The sequence below is a fragment of the Lacerta agilis genome, chromosome 16, assembly GCF_009819535.1.
Source record: "Lacerta agilis isolate rLacAgi1 chromosome 16, rLacAgi1.pri, whole genome shotgun sequence".
In the NCBI taxonomy this organism is placed as follows: Eukaryota; Metazoa; Chordata; class Lepidosauria; order Squamata; family Lacertidae; genus Lacerta; species Lacerta agilis.
In genome coordinates, this window is record NC_046327.1 from 36093369 (window position 1) to 36117110 (window position 23742).

Here is a 23742-nt window from a genome sequence, read left to right on the forward strand (position 1 = left end):
CTGCTCAAGTTTCCCCACAAACACACCCCAAAATGCACTTGAACATGCAATTCACACCACATCTTATTAGGCCCTCAATTTCACTGCAAGGAGCATGCTCACAGGAACACATAAGGAAGAATGTCACCTTGTAACATGAGCTACATGTTAAGATCAGAAAATGATGATGATGATGATGGTGATGCAAACATGGCTGTCTAAACAACATCAGCATCAAAGCCAGGGCGGAGTGTGTTTGTATGAATCTAGATCAGAGCAGTAGCAAGGTTAGATGGGAGCTTTGGAACTGTGTCCCCATCATGGTCCTATCAGAACTGGGCCTCCTGCACCTGCTATTTGCCGTGGGGAAAGTCCCCCTTGGTGCCAATGGGAGTTTTCCACCCACTGCAAACAATGAGGGATCAGGTTTTATTATTTCTTTATTAAATTTGTATGCGCCCCTTCATCTAAATATCGTAAGGTGGTTCTGATCAAGATCAAAACAGGGGGGAGGATTAAAGCCAACACCCCCACCATGACCTCAGTCTGGCTCCACACAAACCATTTACCGGTACTTATTTTAAAAGTCACACAAGGGCTGAAGACATGAATAACATCATGACTAGTTTGATTCCAAGCTCTTTGTAATATTCCAAATCCTTCACGAGTTGGAAGCCTAGAGATGCAATTCCACTTAGATGTCTTGCCAGGGCTTGTCCCAGGGAGAAGTTCCCAACAGGATTTTAAATAGATCATCTCAGTGTTTCTTCTCCGTGCAGCCTACCTTGGAAAACCAGGTAAGCCACTGGAAATTAAGCTTTCTAAAAGGTTAAGAAATTGCACCTCTGGGCACCCTCCCCGTTCTATATAATCTTCTGTAGGGTGTGAAATATACAAACAACCTCAACTTCAGCTTGCCTCCTCCAAGCCCCAAAGGCTAAGTAAGGGAAGGATTTCTAGGCAACACCTCCACGACTCAAATACACCAGCTACTCCAAGAGCAAGGAACTGCTTTCTTCTATTTAGGAAGATCTGAATAACGTCGTGGGAGAACCCCTGGTCAAAAGGAGAAGCAGAGATTATGGAGTTATGGCTAGGAACAAAAAAAGATGGTCTCCATGTTGGCACCCTGTGGCTTAAGTCACTGTCCTAGAAGGCTTAGTGGACACACCAATCAAAATGCCAAACTTCAGAAACTTTATTGCCTCTTTAAGCAAGAACAGAACAGCAATAGGAAATGCTTGACACCACCCAGATGCCCCCTCATGACATTCACTGGGGTGGAAGAGAAGGGTGGAGAAAGAAGCTTGTCAAGAGAGACAAAGGTTAGTTTTCCCATTTGTCCACTACAATTTATTAGTTTTTCAGGACTACACTGAAAGCCTGTGAAGACACACAAAAGGCTTCGGATGGATTCAGATGAATATTTTGCCACACATCTGTACCAGGTGTGCAGTTTTTTAAAAAAATCCATGCCACTTGGCAGGATGATACAGGCAACCATCTTCCACATGGCTATTGACACAGTGTGGTGCATTTATCATGGATAATGTTCATTTCTATCCACCTGGAGTGTGTTTAGTCACACAATTCTGGATAGAAGAAAACATTCATATACATGCGTACAGACTTTGGCTCAGCCAAACTGGATTTGGAATTGGCAGTGTGGCTTCTCAAACAGAACTCACAAACATGTACAGGCATATAACAGAGAGAGGAGAGAGCAAAAAAATTGGGTTGTATCCAGTTAAGCTATACCAAGAACAGACTCACTGAAATTAATAGACCTAAGATAGTAATGTCCATTAATTTAAGTGGGTTTACTCTGATTACAGCTAACGTTAGATACAACCCATTTATATGTATAGATTTAAAGGTGGTTATTTAAAAAGCAGCTGGCACAGATTTGTGAAAGATAGATCCTATTAACCCACAATAGCTGTACACCTCTGCTGGAAGGCAACGGGTGGGGATCTGGTCCCACACAGCTCTTCATCTAAGCAACACAAAAGCAACCACCTGATATCACTTGGCACATGAGACCCAACTGCTGCTCCTGAGTGCTGTCTCCTCCCTCTTCTGCCCTAAGATAATAACAAGCTCCACCGGAAGACCTTGCAGATTATATTCCATACCCAAAAGGTATAGCTTCAGGTCAAAAATTAAAACAGGTGGTTATGAAATGTAACACAGTCCATCACTGTTGCCTAGGAATTCTTGGGAGACAAGTTACCACCCAGATGACTAAAGAGGAAGAGGCCTGTGTGTCTGGCAGGATAGTTACACATACTGTACACCGGAGGCTAATGAACAAATCAAAATGAAACAACCAAAATCTAAAACCAAGTAATGAAACAAAGTTACAATTATAAAATAAATTACTTTTAAGTACAATCATCCCACTGCCTCTAGCCAGAAATCTGCAGTGTTGGGAATAGGTTTGCTTCTAACTGAGGAATTGGGCCAGAATACTGTCTACGTGTTTTTCCCTGATATCGCCATATCTTAAATGAGCTAAAGAAGATAATGACTATGACTACGACTTCTTCGGCTCCTCCTCTTTTAAATAAAAGTTAACCATTCAATGAAGGAACTCTGAACTCATATCCATGAAAGAGCTGGCCCCCTCCCCCAATGACTTAGAAAGTATTAACAGAATATTTAATACAAAATGAGTCATGTCAAATTACGAGCTATGTTCCAACGAGCTGATTAAAACAAATTAAAGAGACAGTTCTGAAACACCTAAAGGAAACCTTTATGCTTACTGGTTGCTTGTGTTAATGCAATAAAATTCCTTTTTTTAATGGTGTAACTGACAGTAGTTAAGACAAGAGATGTATTACCTGTATATTGGTGGATGTAGGAGGTGCACTCCTGTTTATTTTATTTATTTTTTATTTTAACACAGCAAGTTGTTTGACATGGTCCCACATAATATCTCATATATAAACTAGGGGGAGCGGACACAGAATGAGTTCACTATTGGCTGAAAAACTGCAACCCTAGAGCGATTATGAATGAAGCTCTTGGCTCTCAAATTGTTCAGCATTTTTTTAAAATAGCAGGGATGGTATCCATGCTATTATAACAGAAATGACACAACTATGGAAAATAGGACTGGAATGAAAAGCGGTCCTTTAAAAAAATGAAGAACTGGGCCAAACATATACACACATGATTAAAGCAGAGATAAAAAAATGTAAAGTACCAGTTCAAAACTGTGGTTTTTCAGATCTCAAAAAGGGAGCTCAACCTTTCAGAAAGGAGGGAAGGCCTGGCAGTATGTCCTTTATTGCTTCAAGAAGGATTTCTCAGACTATGATATGCTCCTAGTGTCTTGATTGTCTTAGAAATCCTTCAGGAGCAGACCCACCCCATGCCCATTTGTGGTTTGCAGCTAGCAACCCAGCATCGCCCTGCCTGCCTACCCCCACCCCCACCCCCACCCAAATGCCTCTATACCTATTCTTCCTTGCCTGTAGTCTGGCAATTCCATCCTTGGGCACTTTGACACAGGTTCACCAAAAGAAAATATTCACCGGCAGCTCCACGATGTTGCAAAATGAATGAACAATTCCAGTATTGCGAGCCTAACTGGGCTAGATAACCAAGACCAATTACTGGATTTTCCATCAGGAGTGGGGAATCCATGGCTCTCCAGATGTGGCTAGACTACAGCTCCCATAAACTGGCCTTGCTGACTGAGGCCAATGAGAGTTGGAATCCAGTAACATGTGGAGGGGTTCCTGCTTTACATGTTAGCAAAAGGCAGTTAGTTGATAGTGTACGGGTTCAAACTGGGACTGTGGCGCAGGTGTGTGGTTGTGAATGCTTTTCCTCAGTGCTGTTTTTCAGATTAAAATGCTTCCCACCCATCCGCAGCTGGAAACTTACATATCCAGCCTGGCCTAGATCAAAAAACATACTGTATTAAGCAAGCAAGGAGCACAGTTACACAATAAAGACTCAATGCTTCTTCCAAGGGGACACAGCAACATCTCCCTACATCCTGAGATCTTAAGTTAAACATATTCAAAATTCCTGCAGCTTCTAAAACTTTTCCTAGACAGCCTGTATGATTAAATTTATTGCAAATAATTAAAAACACTCCCTGTATGTAGAAAAGCAGCCTATCAGGGAGAAGTCTAACCAGAACCATTCTCACTGACACATTAGTTTTCTATGTGAACGTTCCGCTCACAAATGGTCAAGAGATATATTTCCTGCCTCTTCAAGCAAGGCAGAACAACACCCACCTGGCGGTGTCCTAGAACCCACTTGGGAAATCCATTTCTCCCTTCCTTTCCTTGCATGCTCTTGAAGTAGCACCCACCCAAGAAAAGCTTTACGATGTGATTTGGCGGGTTGCTGGAAGTGGCCCCAAGATCTCCATCAGAAACCTCCTTAAAAGTCTCATCTCCACATTAAGGCCTAAGAAGGGATCATTGCAACCAGTGACGAATACACTGTTTAAGAAGGCCTTGTCGTCCCTGCCAATTCTGTGGTGGTAACTCGACTGAAGGGCATCGTGATGGCAGCATGGGGGCCTAGAACACTACTCTTGGCTGCGAGGTATAAAGGAACTAAAGTATGAACACCCTACATAAGAACAGAAGGCCATTTCCTTATCCAGCCCATGCATTCTGCAGATAGTTGCTTATACTGTACAGGACAAGATTAGTCATGCCTTCTATGGTAAATGGTTACCAAAGAAAGTTTCTGTTTACACAGAGAAGAACCTCCTCTATTGAGTAAAACAGAGTTGGCACTAACATGCAAACTTTAGGCAGCTTAGGCCTCAGCCGAAGCACCACTGACTGGGGCATCACGTTTTAAGGAACCAGATCACACCACAGCAACAAAGAGGACAAAATGATTTAGGTGGCAGGCTTGTAAGGACAGGAACTGGGACCAAAGGTCAAGCAAATTAAAGAAGAGCAAGATCTAAGCGGGGATAGCAGTCCTCAACTATGTTTAAAGCCTCTGCCATTACAAAAAAAAAAGATAAGAGGATAATCCTCCTCCATTAATACAGATGGAAGGAAGCGGGGTAGATTTTTTTTAAGACACTTTGAGATAGAGTGAAGATAGCTATTGAGACAATCTTAACTGTTAGCATAGACTTAGGCCCTGAAAAAGGGGGAAGGGTCTTTAAAATCTCATTCCTTTGAAGGAAAATAAATAAATAACCCCATGTACTTGGCTGTAGGCAGTCCAAGAGCAGAAGGTGAAAGTCTGTCAGGAGGACTGAAGCCAGGCCAGAATGGTAAACCCCCAAGGCCGAGAGCAGCCTTCACCAACTTGGTGCCCTTCAGAGGCATCAGTTTGGGGGAAGGCTAGCCTAGAGGCAGCATAAGAAGTCCCGGTAGGTCTTCCTCAAGGAAGCATGCAAAGTTCATGCAGAAGCAGATCTGAGGATTAGCAAAAAGCCCAAACTGATAAATCTCCCACATGAAGGCCTGGGACAAGAGAAGACCAGTGTCAGAAACTCCACCAGAACATGGCGCATTTTGAGACTGGCGCGGGTCCAGCTGCGACCACGGGAGATCTCCGCCGGGTTGACAACGGACATCTCCATCTGGCTGGCCCTTCCAACTTTCTTTATTGCATGTATAGCCCACCTTTTTCTCCAAGGAGTACATGGTCCACTGCTCAGTTAATCCTCACAACAACCCTGTGAGGTAGGTTTAAAAGACTGTGGCTAGCCCAAGGTCACCTAGTGAGCTTCATGTCTGAGTGGGGATTTGAACTCTGATCTCCCAGGTCCTAGTCTGACACTCTAACCACTACACCACACCGGCTTCCTAGAGTACTTCTGCTATGGGGCAGTGACATAAAATAAAGTAGGTAAATAGATATGGGGAAAGCCAAATGTCCCTTAGAGACGAATCTGAAATATTTTCCTTGAAGCTTAAATTTGTTTTATTCTGAATTGTATGATGTTTTAACGTGTTGTATACTGCTTTGATTTTTTTCTTTAAAATATAAAGTGGTATAGAAATGAAAATTATTATCATTATCATTAATAATGATAATAATAATAATAATCGCCACAACAGAACGTCTAGGCACCATTTTTATGGGGGTAACAACAACAACAACCCCCATTAAAAATGGCACCTAGACATTCTGTTGTGGCGAACACAACCAAGGTTTAGGGTTCCATTTGGCGATTAGCGATGTGAGTTTCTAATACAGTCAAACCTCGGTTCCCGAACAGCTCAATTTTGGAACATTTCAGCTCCCAAACACCAAAAACCCGGAAGTAAATGCTGCGTTTTTCAAATGTTTTTTGGAAGCCGAACATCCGACGTGGCTTCCTCTGGAGTGCTAAAAGCTCCTGCAACCAATCAGAAGCAGCGCATCGGTTGTCGAACATCTCAGAAGCCGAATGGGGTTCCAGAACGGATTACGTTTGATAACTGAGGTTTGACTGTACTGTACTGGGGAAGACCCAAACCAGATGGCTGGCAGATGGGTCAGGAGGCTGGGAGACCGCAAGGGTGTGAGGCAAACAGGGAAATTATAGAGGACAAGCAAGGAGAGCTATCTAGACAGCAGTAAGGAGCAAGGAAGTAACATGGAAAAGTCCAAAGTCTGGAACATTGACCAGGCAAATATGCATATACCGCCTAAAAGCATTTATAGCCAGGTCAGGCCTGGAGGAACGATTGGGCCTGTCTAGGAAGAAGCTGTAAAGCTGCTTGGGGGTTCCTGAAAACAGTTCTGTAGCCTACCTTCCTCCTCTGCTTTACTAGTTTTCAACAGGTGGAGAGAAACCCACAAGTAGACCACACCTCAGCCTACAATCATATTCTTTAAGATATTTTGAGGGAAAGAAAGAGCAGTTTATCTCAGACACAATATGTGTGTTAACATGGATTCCACAACCGGTTGAGGGCTTTAGGCAAGTGATGATCAGACCAATTCAGAAAAAAAGGTTGGCTGTACTTAAGACCCACTGAAATCAAATAGATTTAAATCGGTAGCAGCTCATTTGTTCCTTTAGATTTCAATGGCATTCCCAAGGATGAATAACTTTCTCTGAACTGGAACTTCAGTTCTGCTTACTTATCTAAATTAACAGACATTGACTAGCAAGGAGCTGCACATTTTTGTAATGGTCCAGGACCCCATCATCTCTGCTCAAATTAGTGGTTTTTCTATTTCACGAGGTTATGAACTTCTAATTGCCAGGAAATAGGAAATGATCTAAAATAATGCTATAACCTATTCTCTCTCTTACTAATTCTGGGTGACCAACTGACAAGAGTTGATATTGAACTACCAAATTGATAGTAGCCTCAGTGCAATGAAAGGGTGAAGGTTCTGTTTTCTCCATTATCAACAAGCACACACACATATACCCACAAAATGGAGAGAAATAACTAGGCCCACCAACTTCCAAGCGGGTCTGGCCTGGGACATTTTGGTGCCCAAGACAGAAAACAGAAATGGCAGCAGCTTCCGTAGGGCACAATCCACTCCCATAGCTGTCACCTTTTCCCTTTTCTTGCGAGGAATCCTATTCGGAATAAGGGAATTTCCCTTAAAAAAGGGGAAAGTTGACAGCTATACCTCAGACCTTCTCTTGCACAAGATCCACTGAAATGTGTGGAAACTTTTATCCAGCTACTACTGATTTCAAAAGAGCTTCCGCAGAATTCCCTGGTGGATTATGTCCAAGGACCAGAACTTTCCGGCTCTACCTTTCTTAACTATAGGCAAAGCCTGTTGCTTGAGGAAGCAGCCCCTGCTTCCAAGATCTTCTCTCCCCCACTAGTATTATCCCCAGAAGAAAAGGCTGAAGCCCACAAACTTGGGTTTCACTCACCCCTGTGGAAGGGAAGCCCGTGCAAACACTTCTTTGCTTTCCAGGTCCTTCTGAAGCTCCTAAGAACCCGCGGAGGAAGTCAAAAATCCTCCTGCTGCCTCTATTCCTAGCAACGGCCAGTCCAAACAGTTTCAAACAGCACTGCCCAAACAGGAACCTACCTGCCTCTTTAAGGTGGCGGAATCTAGAAGTGGAACACAGGCTATGGAGCAATTTGTGTGTGTGGCTGGGGAAGGCAGGAGGGGGAATCTAGTTGTGAGCTAGATCAGAGTCTGAAATGAAGTCTAGGTCAGTGAGGAATGGGGTGCAAAGAACTGAGTGCAAAGAACTGCGCACATGGAACAATAGTTGTCAGCTTATCCCAAATGTTGGTGTTTGTATAGTTTCCGAAGGGGGGCAGGGAGGCATAACATGGATTAGATTGTATATTTTATTAGGAAAACCAGTACCCAGTAAAAAAAAATTAATGGTTCACACAAGTTTAGAATTTTACACCAAACTGGTTTAATGATCATTATGTGTGACAAAGCGTTGGGTGAAGCCTAGAAGTTCACACACCATCATTAAACTGAGGGTACTAAACTGATAGAAGGCACACAAATATTTAAAATGAATGCATAAGGTCTGGGTTTGTGGTAGATGTTACTACTTCAGACAAATCATTATGATTCCATTCCTCTGTTCCTGAGGCTGTAAACTAGGAGTAGCCAATGCTCCATTCCTTGCAATCTCTACTTGAAGGCAACGCATGACATGATATAGCCTCACCGTGTAGCCACACCGTGCGCTCCCTGCCATGACAGCTAATGATGCGAGGTGAAGGTGGGGTAATGCACAGCACCATGCGATCACATCATGGATCTTATTCAATGGCACATTACAAGGAACAGCTGTGGAGCAGAACCCCTCTGTCCTTTTGCACCATTAAATGTTCATGCCTATTCTTTGTTCAGACAGATGCACAATGGTGGCACGACCAGGTGCTAGAACAGGGACAGCCAATGTGGAGCCCATCATCCCCAACCACAGGCCATGCCGGCTGAGGGGTGGGAGTTGGAGCTGAAAAACAACACCTAGAGAGAGGGCGCCCTACTGACTGCCCCTGTGCTAGAAGATTGGCCATGCTGAATTCAAAGAAAGCGAAGCAGGAAATTTACAGTGCACAGGCAGCAAGCAGGTGTTGAAACTTGCCCTCACCTGACATTTTCCTCTTCTCCCCATCCCCCACCCACACAGGGGGCTTTAGTTCCAGTTTCAGAGCCCCACTGAAAGAAAAAAATAACTGAGGGAGGAGGCTGTGTGAGAAAAGCAGCAGGCAAAAGTTCCTCAATCCCTCCCTATTGCTTCCCCAGCTTAAATCCCAGCACATTTCAGATGATTTCAACAGCAACCCATATTCTAATGCATGAGTTTATGGCCATCAGATGCAGTTAGTCCACCATCTATAAAATGGAGGCAACTATTCTCTGCTTCAGAAAATTATTGTGAAGGTGGAACAAAGCACTGTAAAGCATTTTACACATTAAAAATGATATGTGCATGGATATATAACTCCTCTGAAAATCTTTAACAGGGGGACCTATTAAAGCAATTTTTCTTGGGACTATCACAGTTGTCACCCACAGATTGGAAAACCATATTCTCTGTAACGGCGTTTAACAGGTTTTCTTCAACATATAACAAACCCTCCCAAGTTCAGGCTTTCCTCACACAGTACGATCAGTCCCTCCCCTGCGCTGGAGCCATTTCCAGCCATTAATGGACCTATCACTGCAGAATTTAGCTAAACAAAAATGCAGCACTTTTTAGCAACCCACGGGAAAGTGTTCCAGTGTTTTAACAGCACCTGACATGATTCTAAATGCAACCCCCTTTCATGTGTGCTTTGCCCTTCCATGCAATCTGTAGCTGTACACACAGATACCGGTAATAGAGCTTGCAGGCAAAACGGAGCCTTCCCTCCCTGCTCCCAAGGTTCACGCTTCCACCTTAACCTGGCCGGTGACCTCACCTGTAGGGCTCAGCCCTGCCAGCTCTGACACGCCTGCTGCACTTCCGGAGCCTGCCGCACCCGAGTCAGGAGTGAGCCTCCAGGCTGCTCCGTGTACCTTCTGGGAGGGGCAGGGTGTCATTTGAGCCCAGGTTCAGTAGGGCTTAGCCTCAGCTGCAGAGTTCACTGACTTCTGGAGCAGCCCAAGGTGAGTGCCTTGCGCTGGCAGCTGAGTAACTACACTCTGCTCCATGCACCAAGGAAGGGGAACAGGAAGGTTTCCAAGAAGAAAACAGGTATTCCAAGCAGGCTTTAGCCTTTATCCCCAACTGACGCTTAAGGTAAAGGTAAAGGGACCCCTGACCATTAGGTCCAGTCATGTCCGACTCTGGGGTTGCTGCGCTCATCTTGCGTTACTGGCTGAGGGAGCCGGCATACAGCTTCCGGGTCATGTGGCCAGCATGACTAAGCCCCTTCTGGTGAACCAGAGCAGTGCACGAAAACACCATTTACCTTCCCGCTGGAGCGGTACCTATTTATCTACTTGCACTTTGACGTGTTTTCGAACTGCTAGGTGGGTAGGAGCTGGGACCGAGCAATGGGAGCTCACCCCATCGCGGGGATTTGAACCACCAACCTTCTGATCAGCAAGCCCTAGGCTCAGTAGTTTAACCCACAGTGACACTTAAATCCATCTAAATCCTTCTTAACACCACTGTGTCCAAACTTTTTTCAAAGATGGCCAGATTTGATGAAGTGAAGGGCCGTGAGGGCCAACCAAAGTTGTTGACCTTTTTAAGGATTGAAGTTGTTCAGGTTTTTTTTTTAAAGGATTTTACCCCCAGGAAATAAACTGCCATAGGGGCCGGATTAAACCGACCGGCAGGCCAGATTAGGCCCCCGAAACAGACTTTGGACATGCCTGATCTAACTGCATTGCTCTAAGTCAGGGGTAGGCAACCTAAAGCCCGGGGGCCGGATCTGGCCCACCTTCTAAATCCGGCCTGCGGGCAGTCCAGGAATCAGCATGTTTTTACATGAGTAGAATGTGTGCTTTTATTTAAAATGCATCTCTGGGTTATTTGTGGGGCTTGCCTGGTGTTTTTACATGAGTAGGTTGTGTGCTTTTATTTAAAATGCATCTCTGGATTATTTGCAGGGCATAGGAATTCATTCATTTCCCCCCAAAAAATATAGTCCGGCCCACCACATGGTCTGAGGGATGGTGGACTGGCCCATGGCTGAAAAAGGTTGCTGACCCCTGCTCTAAGTCATCCTAAGTCAATCCTTTGTTACCCACAACTCTCCCTTTGTGTTCTCTTCCACTTTCAAAATTTAGGATGTAAGCTCCTTAGGGACAGGGACCTTCCATTCCTTTCTATATATAGTGACATGGGCACTGACAGGGCTATATAATAATGAAAGTTAAGCACTGTTAGCAGGGAGCGGAGGGAAGGAGAAAGTCGCCATGTTCTCTCCACACAAATCTGAGCTCTGGCGATGTGGGGCAGCTGGTCAAGAGCCAAATGGCAAACCCACGCGCCTTCCTACTCTCCCCTTGCTCCAAGGAAAGAGGAAACCCATCAAGCGCTCTATTCCCCAGGGGGTTACCTGTTCCGCAAATGTGCTGACGCCATCTGCACTGTGGAGTGAAAGGAGCAGATGGCACGGGGGTCCCGTCTGCATCAGGGTCCCAACCCCCCCACTGCTATTCCTGCCTGAGGCTCTGCTTGCAGGTCCCACAGGGCTTTAAAGATCCTCCCCCCCCCAGTCACAGCCTACCCCTGTAATGCAAGCCAGGCTGGGTCAAATGGATTAATCAGTCTCAAAGCAGGGATTAGACACTGATATGGATAAGGCAAAGGTGGGGACTGAGATATGGAGGTGGGGGTGTCAAGAGAACCCAGAAGGCATGCACAGAGGGAGGGGGGTCATCGGGGGTCACGAGGAAAATCCCTCAGACCACTTATGTACGAAAGTGCTTGGGACACAATTAAGCTCCATTTTCCATTAACAAAACTGGAGGCTGGAAGGGCTTTTAAAAAACCATTAAGCCTGTGTGTCCGTGAAAGAAACCCTTTTGTAATATCTTTAACGTTTCCCATGGAGAGATGGACTTGACAGAGAAGTGCCATTCCCAGCCTGTCTTAGGGCTGCGAGGGCTTTGAGGCTTCTCAGAAGCAGACAGCCTCCCTGCCAATCCAAGGCCACGTGCGTCTGGCAGTATTTGTGTCAAATCTGTCCAGGAGTCACCTACATAAGGCTGTCACCTGCAGGGGGTGGGGGAGAGGAAAAGAGCAAAACCCTGCCACACAAAGGATTCTGGGTAAAACAAAAATGCAAATCGCAGCCTTTGCTGGTGAAAGCAGGTTCCCAGCGCCACCGCCCCCCTTGACGAATTAATCCCTTCCCACAAATTGCAGCAATCACAGTGCGGGGACAAAACAGCTCCAAGTCTACCTTTATATGCACACAGATGCACACACACAGCAGCAGTGTTACTTAGTGGGAGTATTTGAAGAAACCTGTGAAGAGAACATCCTTTGCAGTCTCTCGTACTGTTCTTCCTGGCTTTCACTCTGGCATTCTCAGGGTCAATTAACTTTGTGCCCCACTGTTTCCGTCAGTGGGGTGGCACCATAATGCACACCCCCAGCCTTTCTGCCAGCCAGACTGGGGCAGGAAGCAAATGTGCTACATTTCTGGACAGACCTGACTTAAAACAGTTAAGGCAGAGCACGGTCATGGATTGAGGTGTGTGGGATTTGGGGCGTCGGCAGGAAGACAAAGGAGGGGCTACAGCTAGACAGGAACAAGGATTGTGGGAATAGACCAGGGGTCAGCAACCTTTTTCAGCTGTGGGCCAGTCCACCATCCCTCATACCTTGTGGTGGGCCAGACTATATTGGGGGGGGGAGGGGGGAATGAACGAATTCCTATGCCCCACAAATAACCCAGAGATGCATTTTAAATAAAAGCACACATTCTATTCATGTAAAAACACCAGGCAGGCCCCACAAATAACCCAGAGATGCGTTTTAAATAAAAGGACACATTCTACTCATGTAAAAACATGCTGATTCCCGGACCGTCTATGGGCCGGATTGAGAAGGCGATTGGGCCGCATCCGGCCCCCGGGCCCTAGGTTGCCTACCCCTGGAATAGACTGTGCCTTCCTGGGGTTGGGCCAGGGTTCAACCTTCAGTTCTGATTTCAGTACCAGTACCAGGAGATTTGTTAGTAGTAATAAAGGAAGCTTAGCTGTTTTGTCCTTGTCATGGAGTGACTGGCACCTGTCCCCAAACTCTTAGGATTAAGGAAAACTGGTTCAAAGCAGGTTTGACCCTCAGAGCCCCTTTTTCCTGCAGAAATTAAGCACTGAGGTATACAGTATATGCATTTTATTTACGAAGGGACTCATTGACTCACACGCCCTTTCTGTTCTGATTCACCACTTGCATAAAGCCATGCCTTCATCCTCCGGGAGGGAACGTAATCAACACCCCGTCGCTAACATGGATTAGAACTCCTACACACCATCCATAAGCCTGCAATAAAACGGGGTGGGGGTCCACTACAGAACCTTCCAGAAAGCAAGTATAAGAGGAGAGTCTTGAAGGCAATGTTGCCATCAGGGCAGAGTGCGTCCAGGGTCCCACCCAGCAGGAAGGCTCCCGACTGCAGCAAGGCTGCCTTTCCATGGCTGTGTGCGCAGCGCACATTTAACACACGTTTCCTACCACCACCAAGAACCCTGGGAACTGTAGTTTATTAAGGGTGCTAGGATTTCTAGCTCTGCGAGGGATTAAACTACAATTCCCAGGATTCTTTGAGGGGAGCAATATACTTTAACAGTTTGGCCGTGCATACAGCCAGTATCTTGAAGTGAAGGACAGTAGAGGCAGCGGCCATTTTAGGCCCGTCCAATGTGTGTGACATGCACGCATCACACCAAACCCAAAAACATTGCAAAAAGGGGTAGAACGGAGCATTCGCAGGCTTTTTCAACTGTGTTTCAAATATATGCGAATTCACTTAAACACGCAGTGCCTTGGAACGTAACCTCCACGTAAATTGTAATGCACATTATAATAAAAAGGGAGACCCTTTAAAACCATTAAAACCAGAATCTAAAATTATCTAACTGCACTTCTGCTTAAGAAATAAATAATCCGTATTAACTGAATTAGAATATGCAGGTCCAATGTGACAGAATCTAACTATCCCCCACCCAGTCCTGCCAACAGAGCCTACCTGACAACCTCTGCATGACAACCCTGTAAATGTCCATGCCTGATGTTACAAAGCTGTTGTTTATCTATTTTCTAAGCCCATCACTGGCACTGAAAAACCACACAAATTACTGCCACGATTAGCCGCCACATTAGCCAGAAAGGAAAGCAATCCAAGACGCAGAAGAAAGTGTTTAGCTGGCTCAGAAATAAAGAGGGCTGGGGGGCTTTTTTCAACACTCAGCATCAGGCCTTGGCAATCTCCTCCTTTGCTTAAAAATCTGAGCTGGTTGCAGTCTACCTCCTGACTCCACCCTACAAGCTTCTCTTTCTCTCTCTCTCAAACTGTGTCCAGCTTGCAGCAAATTAAAGACCTGCTTGTAAAAATTACAGGGCACCAATTCCAAGCAAGAACCAGGGGCATGATGGCAGTCTGTCTGTCTGTCGGGCAACCACTCCCCAGAATGCAACAGCCCCTGGATGCATTTCCTCGGATCTGGTGAAAGGAAAGTGGGTCTTTCCAAAAAAGTTCAGAAGCAGGCAAGCCCACCAAGTCTGGCAAGGAGTGGTGGCCATACAGAAGGCTTTCCAGAAGTCCCCACCCCAAAACAGGTTTTGTCTACGTGCTGACCCCCAGTGTTCCATCGCCAGACAAAATACTAAATAGAATCTGAGCACATAAAAACAACCTGGGAATATGTCCAGTATAAGCAGTGTGTGGTGGGGGCAAACAGAGATCCGCATCAGCTTGCATTATACCCCCTCCCTTGCACAGGGAAGGACAACTCAAAACAAGGAACCCTGTATAGGGGCTGGAAGGAGACTTCGGAGTGATTCAGGAGTCAGGATGTCCATTCCACCAACAGCTCCAGCCCCAGGGCCATCGGAAGCCTCTGTGCACATGATGGGCCCATATGGAACATATTAAGGGTTCTGCAAAAGGAAAAAAAGTTGGAGGGAGGGAAGAGAAGCCAAATGTGGGTGGTGCAGCAGGATGTATCCTGCCCTCACCCTGCTCTGTTGGACTGTTGGGGGGGTTAACCCTTTGCGTTTCACAAAAGAGGAAGCAGGAGGCAACAGAAGGGGGCGGGGAGTGTCATCAAAGGCCGGAGGCGGAGGCTGGAAAAACAGGAGCAGTTAAGAAACAGCAGGATTGCCAGCTTCTTAGTTGAATGAAATGCAGGAGTGCTGGCCTGGCATTTTGAGCAGGCCGTATTTCTGGCCTTATCCAGGTTACCGGGTGCTCTCCCCCCCCCCCCCCGTACCCACACCTTCAGTTAGTACAGAACAGGAGCCCCACATTTCAGGAGCTGCTATTCCTGATCACACCTCCAAGAGACGCAAGAAGTGGCTGCTGCAATCTTGAGGATACACGGATCAAGTAACAAAGCTGCTTTAATGGACGTCTGCACATTTTTCGGAGTAGTATCAGCAGGCTTCTGCCCTGAAGAGCTTACAACACAGATTATTATTGGGGGTGAGGGGGGCAGAACCACAGAGAGGAGGGAAAACACAGGAGAGGAACTGAGTAGGCCACAATCCTATATCAGACTTGCACCAGTTGAAGGGGCTTTAGGATTTGGCAGAAGCCCCAGACCAGGCACGCTGCTATCGTGAGCACTGACTGAGCACACAGGCAACACTTCTCACTCTTCTACCTGCATCCAGGTGAAGGGACTAGGAGCTGCTCTCTCCATATCACCCCTTGCTCCCACAAGCACATGTTTTGTGCAGACCAAGACCCAACCTATTACCACAGCCATGAGCACTGTGTTTCCAACTGCTCCTCTGTAGCATTGCCAACCAGCTCAAGAGCGCAGCCCGGGTGACAGATTGGCAGTCTTTGTGGGTTCCACTCCATCTCTGCCGGTGCCGTTCAGTGAAGATCGCCATCAATACTCCACGTATTGTTTCTGTACTTGGTGGGGGTTAGTGAGCAGGGTTCCCTCCCCTTCAGACTTGTGGTAAGTGGCATCAGGATGGGACTCTTGGAGGGATTCTGCATTTGCTGTCTCTGGTTGTGGGGGTCAGCCTCTGAGAGTATGCTTCTGACAGAGTATATGAAGGGGTGTGTAGCCCTGTTGTGTGCTGGCAAGCAAGACTGGCCTCTCAGCCAAACTGCTGGAGGAGAGACGGTTCCATGGGCTGCACAGGTGGGAGACTGGCTGGGTCTTTGAGTCTGCACACTTGTATGCACTGTGGTATGTGAGACTTAAGACCCCACCCTGCAGGGCACCTGAAGTCTTTTGGAAGCTGCACCCTAGCTGCCTGTGCTACTGGGATTCATCATCTGCGGCCACCATGACATTGCTTCGTGCACTAAGGGGACATGGTATCACTGTGGACGCATCCCCAGGTCGACCAGCATGGGCCGGCTCCTTCCATTATGGGCAATGTGGGATTGGCAGATCCTGGGATTGATGGGCAATGGCAGCATTGCCAAAGGACAGGACTGGAGTTTTGCAGAATTTAAAAAACATTTCTTTCAACTCTGTTTCCCCATCTTATCATAGAATTGTTGAGTTGGAAGGGACCCCAAGAGTCATCTAGTCCAACCCCTTGCAATGCAGGAATCTCAGCTAAAGCTTCCATGACAGATGTCCATGCCACCTCTGCTTAGAAACCTCCAAGGAAGGCAGGGGAGTCCACCATCTCCCGAGAGACCATTCCACTTTCAAACACTTTCAAAAAGTTTCCTTTTGGAGCGGGCTGAGCAGGAACTGGAGACAAGAGCTATTCTGCCCAAATAGTGGTGGAGTATAGAATTCCTCTGCCCAGGGCTTCATCTCAGTTGGGAGTGAGAACTAAAGCAGTGTTTTTCAACCACTGTTCCGTGGCACACTAGTGTGCCGCGAGATGTTGCCTGGTGTGCCGTGGGAAAAATTGAAAAATTCAAGAGAATTACTTTATATATAGTCAATATAGGCACAGAGTTAATTTTTTTAAACATTTTCTAATGGTGGTGTGCCTCGTGATTTTTTTCATGAAACAAGTGTGCCTTTGCCCAAAAAAGGTTGAAAAACACTGAACTAAAGGACTGACTGGTGGGAGCTGCATCACTTCTTACTCTTCCTCCCATGGTTGCTAGTCCCTGTCCCTAAAGATCATCTCCTGCCAGCTCCGCATCATGCGCTCCTTCCATTTGTCTCTAGTCCAAGGATGGCTAACATTTTTGGAGGGCCATAATGACCCATGGTCAACTCTCTGAGGGCCATATGTCAAAGTGAGCTGTCCGAATTGTGAAAGTGAACGTGGACAGTTTTTAATTTTTGCTTTTTAAAAGGAGGACTAGTCCTTTCCCTAGAATATCTGAAGTATTTAACTTCAACCTTGGATACAATTATTCACAAGCAACCGTTCTGATGTGTCCACCCACCCCCAATTAGTTTCTTCCTGTTTTCCCTTCCTCATGTATTTGCAAACTGCAGAGCTATGGGCAGGGCTCATCTTTTGATTTCACTCTTGTGGTACCAAGCTATTTTTAGGTCCCAATTAAATAATATTTATTATGCATGTGAATCTTCTTCATTAGCATGATTTCTTCTGGCTAAAAAATTGGGTTTTTTTCCTTGCAGTGTTTGGAGGGCACAATGCCTTCTCCAGCCTTCAAAGCAGGCATAGGCAAACTCAGCCCTCCAGATGTTTTGAGACTACAATTCCCATCATCCCTGACCACTGGTCTTGTTAGCTAGGGATGATGGGAGTTGTAGTCCCAAAACTTCTGGAGGGCCAAGTTTGCCTATGCCTGCTTTAAAGACATCTGCCATACCTTTGCATGTGTGCACAGACCCCTGAAAGCAGGCTTGCATGGCAATATGGGGCAGGTGACTGTGAGCCACACACCACATACATTACTCACAATGCCCCCCCCCCAAATTTAAGTGGGGAACTTAAATAGCGGCCTAAATGTTCCTGGCAGCTGCCTGAGGATGCTCAGTGTGGGCAACGGCCCTGTACTTAATTGCATATATACCCTGACAGAACAGACTCTGGGACATGTTAATGATTAAAATTGTCTGAAGCTGTATAGTTAAATATGACTTTTGTTAAGAAGCACTTCCTTTGGGCCTCATGCTAATATTCCAATACAGTGGTACCTCAGGTTACAGACGCTTCAGGTTACAGACACTTCAAGTTACAGACTCCGCTAACCCAGAAATAGTACCTCAGGTTAAGAACTTTGCCTCAGGATGAGAACAGAAATCGTGCAGCGGCGGCAGCAGGCCCCATTAGCTAAAGTGGTACCTCAGGTTAAGAACCATTTCAGGTTAAGAACGGACCTCCAGAACGAATTAAGTTCTTAACCTGAGGTACCACTGTAGAATGCACTTGGAAAGGGTAGGGGGTCACACCTGGGCAAACTCCTTCCCCCCGCCCCAAACCTTGGCAATAGCATCAAGCGACAAGACAGCGGTCCCGGCAGTGCCAGTGGAATGTCACAATGACGCAGCGTTGGCACAGCGGTTCCTACGCCCCATCCTAAATTATTTTTTTTGCTGGCACAGCAAGTCTTGGGATCCGGTTGTTAGCATCTGGCCCTCGGCGCCCTTCCCCTCCCACCCGAGAGCCCTTTCCCGTCTCAGGCCCAGGCTTCCCCTCCCCGCGCAGAGCCTGGCAGCTGTGGCTGACACAGTGAACTACAGGCCCAGAGCTCCCCAGCCCGGCCCCTTTCTAAAGATAGCTCTTCTCACCCAGATGGATGGAAAAAAATGGTGGGGCCGGCTCAGTAAGACTGCAGGCAAGGAAAGAGAGCAGGAATCTCCCAGAAGTGCCCTTGGTTTTGGACCAGAGGGGTCTCTGCTGCCCCAGACGCGGCCTCAAGACGTTTCCATGCCCACGACAGAAGAGGACCCTTTCTCGCTAGCAGACACTGAAGCACAGTCCAGCTGGAAGCTAGTTCTCCTGTGCAAGCCCTACTGAGCCCTGATTCATTTCAGAGGGTTGCATAGGAGAACTTCCCACCAGAGTAATCTCCACAGGTCTAATATGCCTGGCTCCCATTCTGCCACCCTTAGTGACGCAGAAAACCTCTTTGTACAGTGAAACCACTCATTTTACCTCTGCATCAGCCTCATGATGGGCCCTGTGCTTCACTCTCCCAAATTTGACCCCCATAGTTCCCTAGTTCCAAATCCTAATTTTCTCCATAATCCTCTTTTGGTTACGTCAGGGAGGTACACCATGCAGGCAGTTGGTGAAGGAAGCATGAATCCCTGCCCCATGTTTTGAGACTCAAATAGAACAGGAGACAAAACATGAGTTCCCAGCCTGCACCTACCAGTAACACAGTCTAGGACCTACCAAACCAGTGAGGACTTTCTTGTTTGTTTGTCAAAGTTCTTTTGAGTTTGGTCCATTACTGTAATGAAGGAGAAAGACAATACGAAATATGACCTTTGTCGCTAACAACTAACAGTAAGCTTTGCAGCAAAACCCAACTCATTTATAATCAGAAATAAGTAGTTCTGTAAATTCCCAGGCAAGTGTCCATAGGAGTGCAGCCTTGCCCATTTTATGAAATTGTAAGTGACCTCACACTTCTTTAAATATATCAAAAGCCACTTGGAGGTTTTGCAATAGGCATACTGATTTAAATAAATTGGCATGATGGTTGTTGTTTTTTTAACACCCCCCCCCCAAAAAACCAGACTAACACAAAATTCTTTATAAAGTTGACAGCCCTGCCTTTAGGTTTGTGCTTACTTTCCTGGGATCCTTTCCCATGGCTCCCCCCACCCATTAATACAGTTGCTCAAAAGAGAAAGCACTGGTGAATGAACTGCTGAGTTAAGCTAACCTGAATCTGGGTTTCCTTTGACTCACTGCAACTGCAGGCTGTGCTCTTTTTTAGAACTGCTGTGCTCCCCTGTCCCAGAGCCAAAGAGGCCTGGCTCCCGGTCTCCCTGGACCACATGTGTCTCCTGCAGGAGGGGTTAGAAGGGCCGGCCCTTCTTCTCCCCATCCTGAGCAGGGCTCTCTGTCCCCCAGATAGTCCCCCTGCGGCTTTCCCTGGAGCCAGGATGTGGCTTTGCTTTTATGTCAACCCAGCAGCGTTCCTCGAGGCTTTGTAATGAAGGAAGATGGGGGAGGGAGATCAGAGGCAGAACCATTCCTATGGGCGGAATAAGCAGGCATAAGACAAGGATGGGCAGCACCTGGTCCAAGCGAGCTCAAGTTTCTCCTACAAACACAACACACTGCGGTAAAGAGCACCTAAACGTTATGTTTTTTAACACATCTGATCCCCTAGTCCTAAATCCTGCCACTTCACTTCCAGGCTCCATACAGAAAGTCCAGTCGCCCAGCCCTCCTCTTCCTCCTCCAACCACAGGATTCCTGTCCCTTCTCAGAACCCTAGAAGTCAAGCTCCTGCTCTGACCTCTTGGGCTGAAGAGAGCTGGGGAAGGGAGCCCAAAGGAGTCCTGTCTGGCTCCCAACTGCATGCACAACTACTAGGTTCTGCTATCGCCTAAAGAAGCCAGGATTTCCAACAGGCTTCTTTTCAAGCACAGCATTTTGTTTTCAAGCAGCGCATGTCAGCCAACTCCTATTGGAAGCAACAAACCAAGGCTTCCTTTGTGGATGAAAATCTGGATTGCAAGATGGAAGCACAACTCTCTCTCTCTCTCTCTCTCTCTCTCACACACACACACACACACACACACACACACACACACACGTAGGCACTGTCTTTAAGAATAGCCAGTTTCCAGCTGAAGTGTTCAGACCCGTCTGAGTTTCTTTAGCCTTCCTGTGTGCTGGAGGAGTGTAAAATACTGTGCTAGACAGCCAGGCATAAGAAAAGAAAAACAAAGCAAATCAGAATTGGCTCACACCTCCCCAGCAGAAACCCTCTCTCCCTTTCTTCACACCCCTGTTATACCTCTTCATGGCATTGCCACCCAACAGTCCAGCCTGGACCATGGAGACGAGCCAGAAAGACCATCTTTTCAGTTTTGCCTTACGCTTCCTTCCCACCTTTCGCTCAAGGGAGAAGTGGCCAAGTCCATGGTATTAGGTATTAGAGAAGGGAAGGCTGGGAGCTAGGATTCCTGGGTTCTCTCCCCCAGAACAGAGAGGGCAGTATAGCCTAGCAGATAAATCACATTTTAAAGGGCAAACAAGCAGGGAGGAAAAGATGTACAGGTGCCATTGCAACAGCAATGGTAAATGCACACAAGTAAACTCCTGTCGCTGGATTAGCTAACAAAGCAAAATAATTGGTTGGGGAGGGGAGAGGAAATTTGTGCTTCAACAAATTGAATGGATTGTACACACGGAAGGCTTGTGTCTGTATAGTTTCTCTACACTGTGGCAGCAGCACCCAAGACTACTGGAGTCCCGCTCTGGCCTCAGGCACAAAGCAAAAAAAAGGGGGGAAACAACACAAAGCTTACCCAAGTCTGAATCAACAAAGGAAAGGGGTGGGGAAGGGAAGGGCTTGCCCTGTGTCTGGGGTCACAGAAAAGAATCCACTGTTACATTTCATTCCCCCCACCCACCCACCCCCATTACAGCAAAGGCCAGGAGACCCATTATCCAACCCCCAGGGCAACCTGCTCTAGCTAGTGGGAAGCCCCACCTTTCCATTAAACAGTGATGCCCAAAGCCATTAAGGAAATTGGCATGGTAACATAACTGGCATTTCTGAAGAGTACCCAAAGGCTGGTGTGGATGCTGAGGACAGAGACCCAGTTCTTTGATCATATCTTCAGCCCCATTTCAAGGAAGGGTAATTCTTCCTTTTAAAAAAATAATAATCCCCCCTCCCCTCCCCCTCCCCAATCGCCTTTCTCAGGCTACAGAATGTTTCTAATAATACCAAACTTGCAAGGGTGACTCAAATGCTTCAGTCTCTTGTGTGAGATTCTTCACAGTGGGAAGGGGGGGAGAGAGAGAGAAAGAAGAGAAAAGACACACATCTCCCCCCCCCCTTGCACATTTCACACTTACATCTTGACAGTATGCAATTTGCAAATCAGACCCAGAGAAAATGACACCAAATCCTGGCTCCAAACTTAATTCAACCTATGAATGTATAAATTGCCAGGAGATATGGCTGATCTTTTCTGTATTAATCCTGTTAAAATTTCTCTAAGCCTTTGTGTGAGCCTGTGGCAAGGAGTTCCACTGGTGCAGTTCAAGTAGGCCAAGTCCTTTATCAGCCAGAGTGGGGCAAGCTGTCTTGCAGAAGAGCTATAAGCAGCAAGCTGAACAGCTACTCCCAAAAAAGGGGTAGAAAATTGTGTGGTCTAAGCAAGAAGACCCTGAGAAAGATTAGACGAGATGCTTGGGAAGAAATGAGAGTGCAGGCTGCAAAACTAATGCTCTTGCAACCCTCCCCCCTTCCCTTTTCTGAACCTCCCCCATTGCAATTTAACTGCATACCTCTTTGTTTCAAAAGCTGCCTTCTTGGGTCTTTTATCAGGTTTGGGAATTTGCAAAGTTAAGAAATCAAAATGGCAGGGTTGAAAGAAAATCAGGGCCAACTACAAGAGGTGTGGGAGAGAACGAGCGGTGGGGCAGAGGCAGCACTAGAGAAGAGAGGGCGGCTGCACTATCGCTGTAAGCTCTTTGGGGCAGAGAGCTACAGAGCTGGCAGCATAATTTCTCCTGTGCTCCAGGACCTCCAGGCACGTTTCGGAGGAGAGAGAAGATGAAAGAAAAAGAGACCCGTTGCCCATTCACATTTTTAACACTTCCAGTGACCCGAAACTGTTGCAAACTATGGACTTAAATAATAATAATAATAATAATACAGTAATAATAATAATAATAATAATAATCCACATTTGGTAAGAGCTCTTTTATCTCGAGCCACTACGTTTGCGCGCACCACTCCCCAGATTCCCACCAGACACCACACATCATTTCCTAGAGAGAAAACTGCCATTTCGGCATACTGCTCTAACCACTGGCCTCCACTCCCCCGAATGCGGAGCCAGATGCTCCTGGCGCAAGCGCTTCTTTGATTTAACCATTGCGCACGACTTCCCTTGCTCAAGGTGCAAACCGAAACCAGAAATCCACCACCCACCTCCGCTCCAGCGTTGACGGCGGAACGAAGGCTCTCCCATTGAACAGCGAAAAACAGAAAACGGGGGGGGGGGGTCCGCCGCCCCCAGTCCCTTATCGCTTACCGGCTCGGATCTGGGGAGAGGAAGCTGCTCCCGCCTCGATGTGGTACGAAAACCTCATGGCTTTGAACTGCTGGGAATAAGATCCACTGGGTTCCGGGCAGGGCATCCCCATCACGCTGGCCCTCTGCATGATCGCACGGCAACCCCCCCGCACCCGCTCCTTCAGTCCCCTCCGAAATCCCTCCGAGGTCGCCCCCCAAACGCCAGGCTGCTGGGAGTCCCCATCAAACGGCCCGATCCGCCCTTCAGAAAAAGAGAGTGGATCCGAATGCAGCTAAATCGACCGAATAGATCCACGCTTGAGCGAAGAAAGGGAAGGCGGGTGGGGGAGAGCGAGCGATGGATACGGTCTGGATTGGCTGCGCGCGTGTGTTTCCCCCCCTCAAAGACAGATCCTTGCAACAAGTCAGCGCGGCTCTTGCAAGAAGCATCGCCTTGGCCAGGAATGTATCAGAAAGCAAGCTTGAGAGCTTATCCACGTTGGAGTGCCTGCTCCCATTCCCCCTTCGCTTCCTCCTCCCCTCCCTCTCCTTTTCCGCACAGACTCCTTGCTCAGTGGGTTGG

At 47.0% G+C, this 23742-nt stretch overlaps 1 protein-coding gene across 1 annotated transcript in view; it reads right to left on the reverse strand.

Annotated features, from left to right (window-relative positions):
- FGD1 (FYVE, RhoGEF and PH domain containing 1) overlaps positions 1 to 23355 on the reverse strand; it is a 43729-nt gene extending 20374 nt beyond the window's left edge. The window contains exon 1 of the mRNA XM_033173047.1: positions 23179 to 23355. Within this exon, the coding sequence (XP_033028938.1) occupies positions 23179 to 23308 (130 nt within the window). The 5' untranslated portion in view covers positions 23309 to 23355. The remainder of the gene's footprint in view (positions 1 to 23178) is intronic.
- Positions 23356 to 23742: the final 387 nt, after the last annotated feature.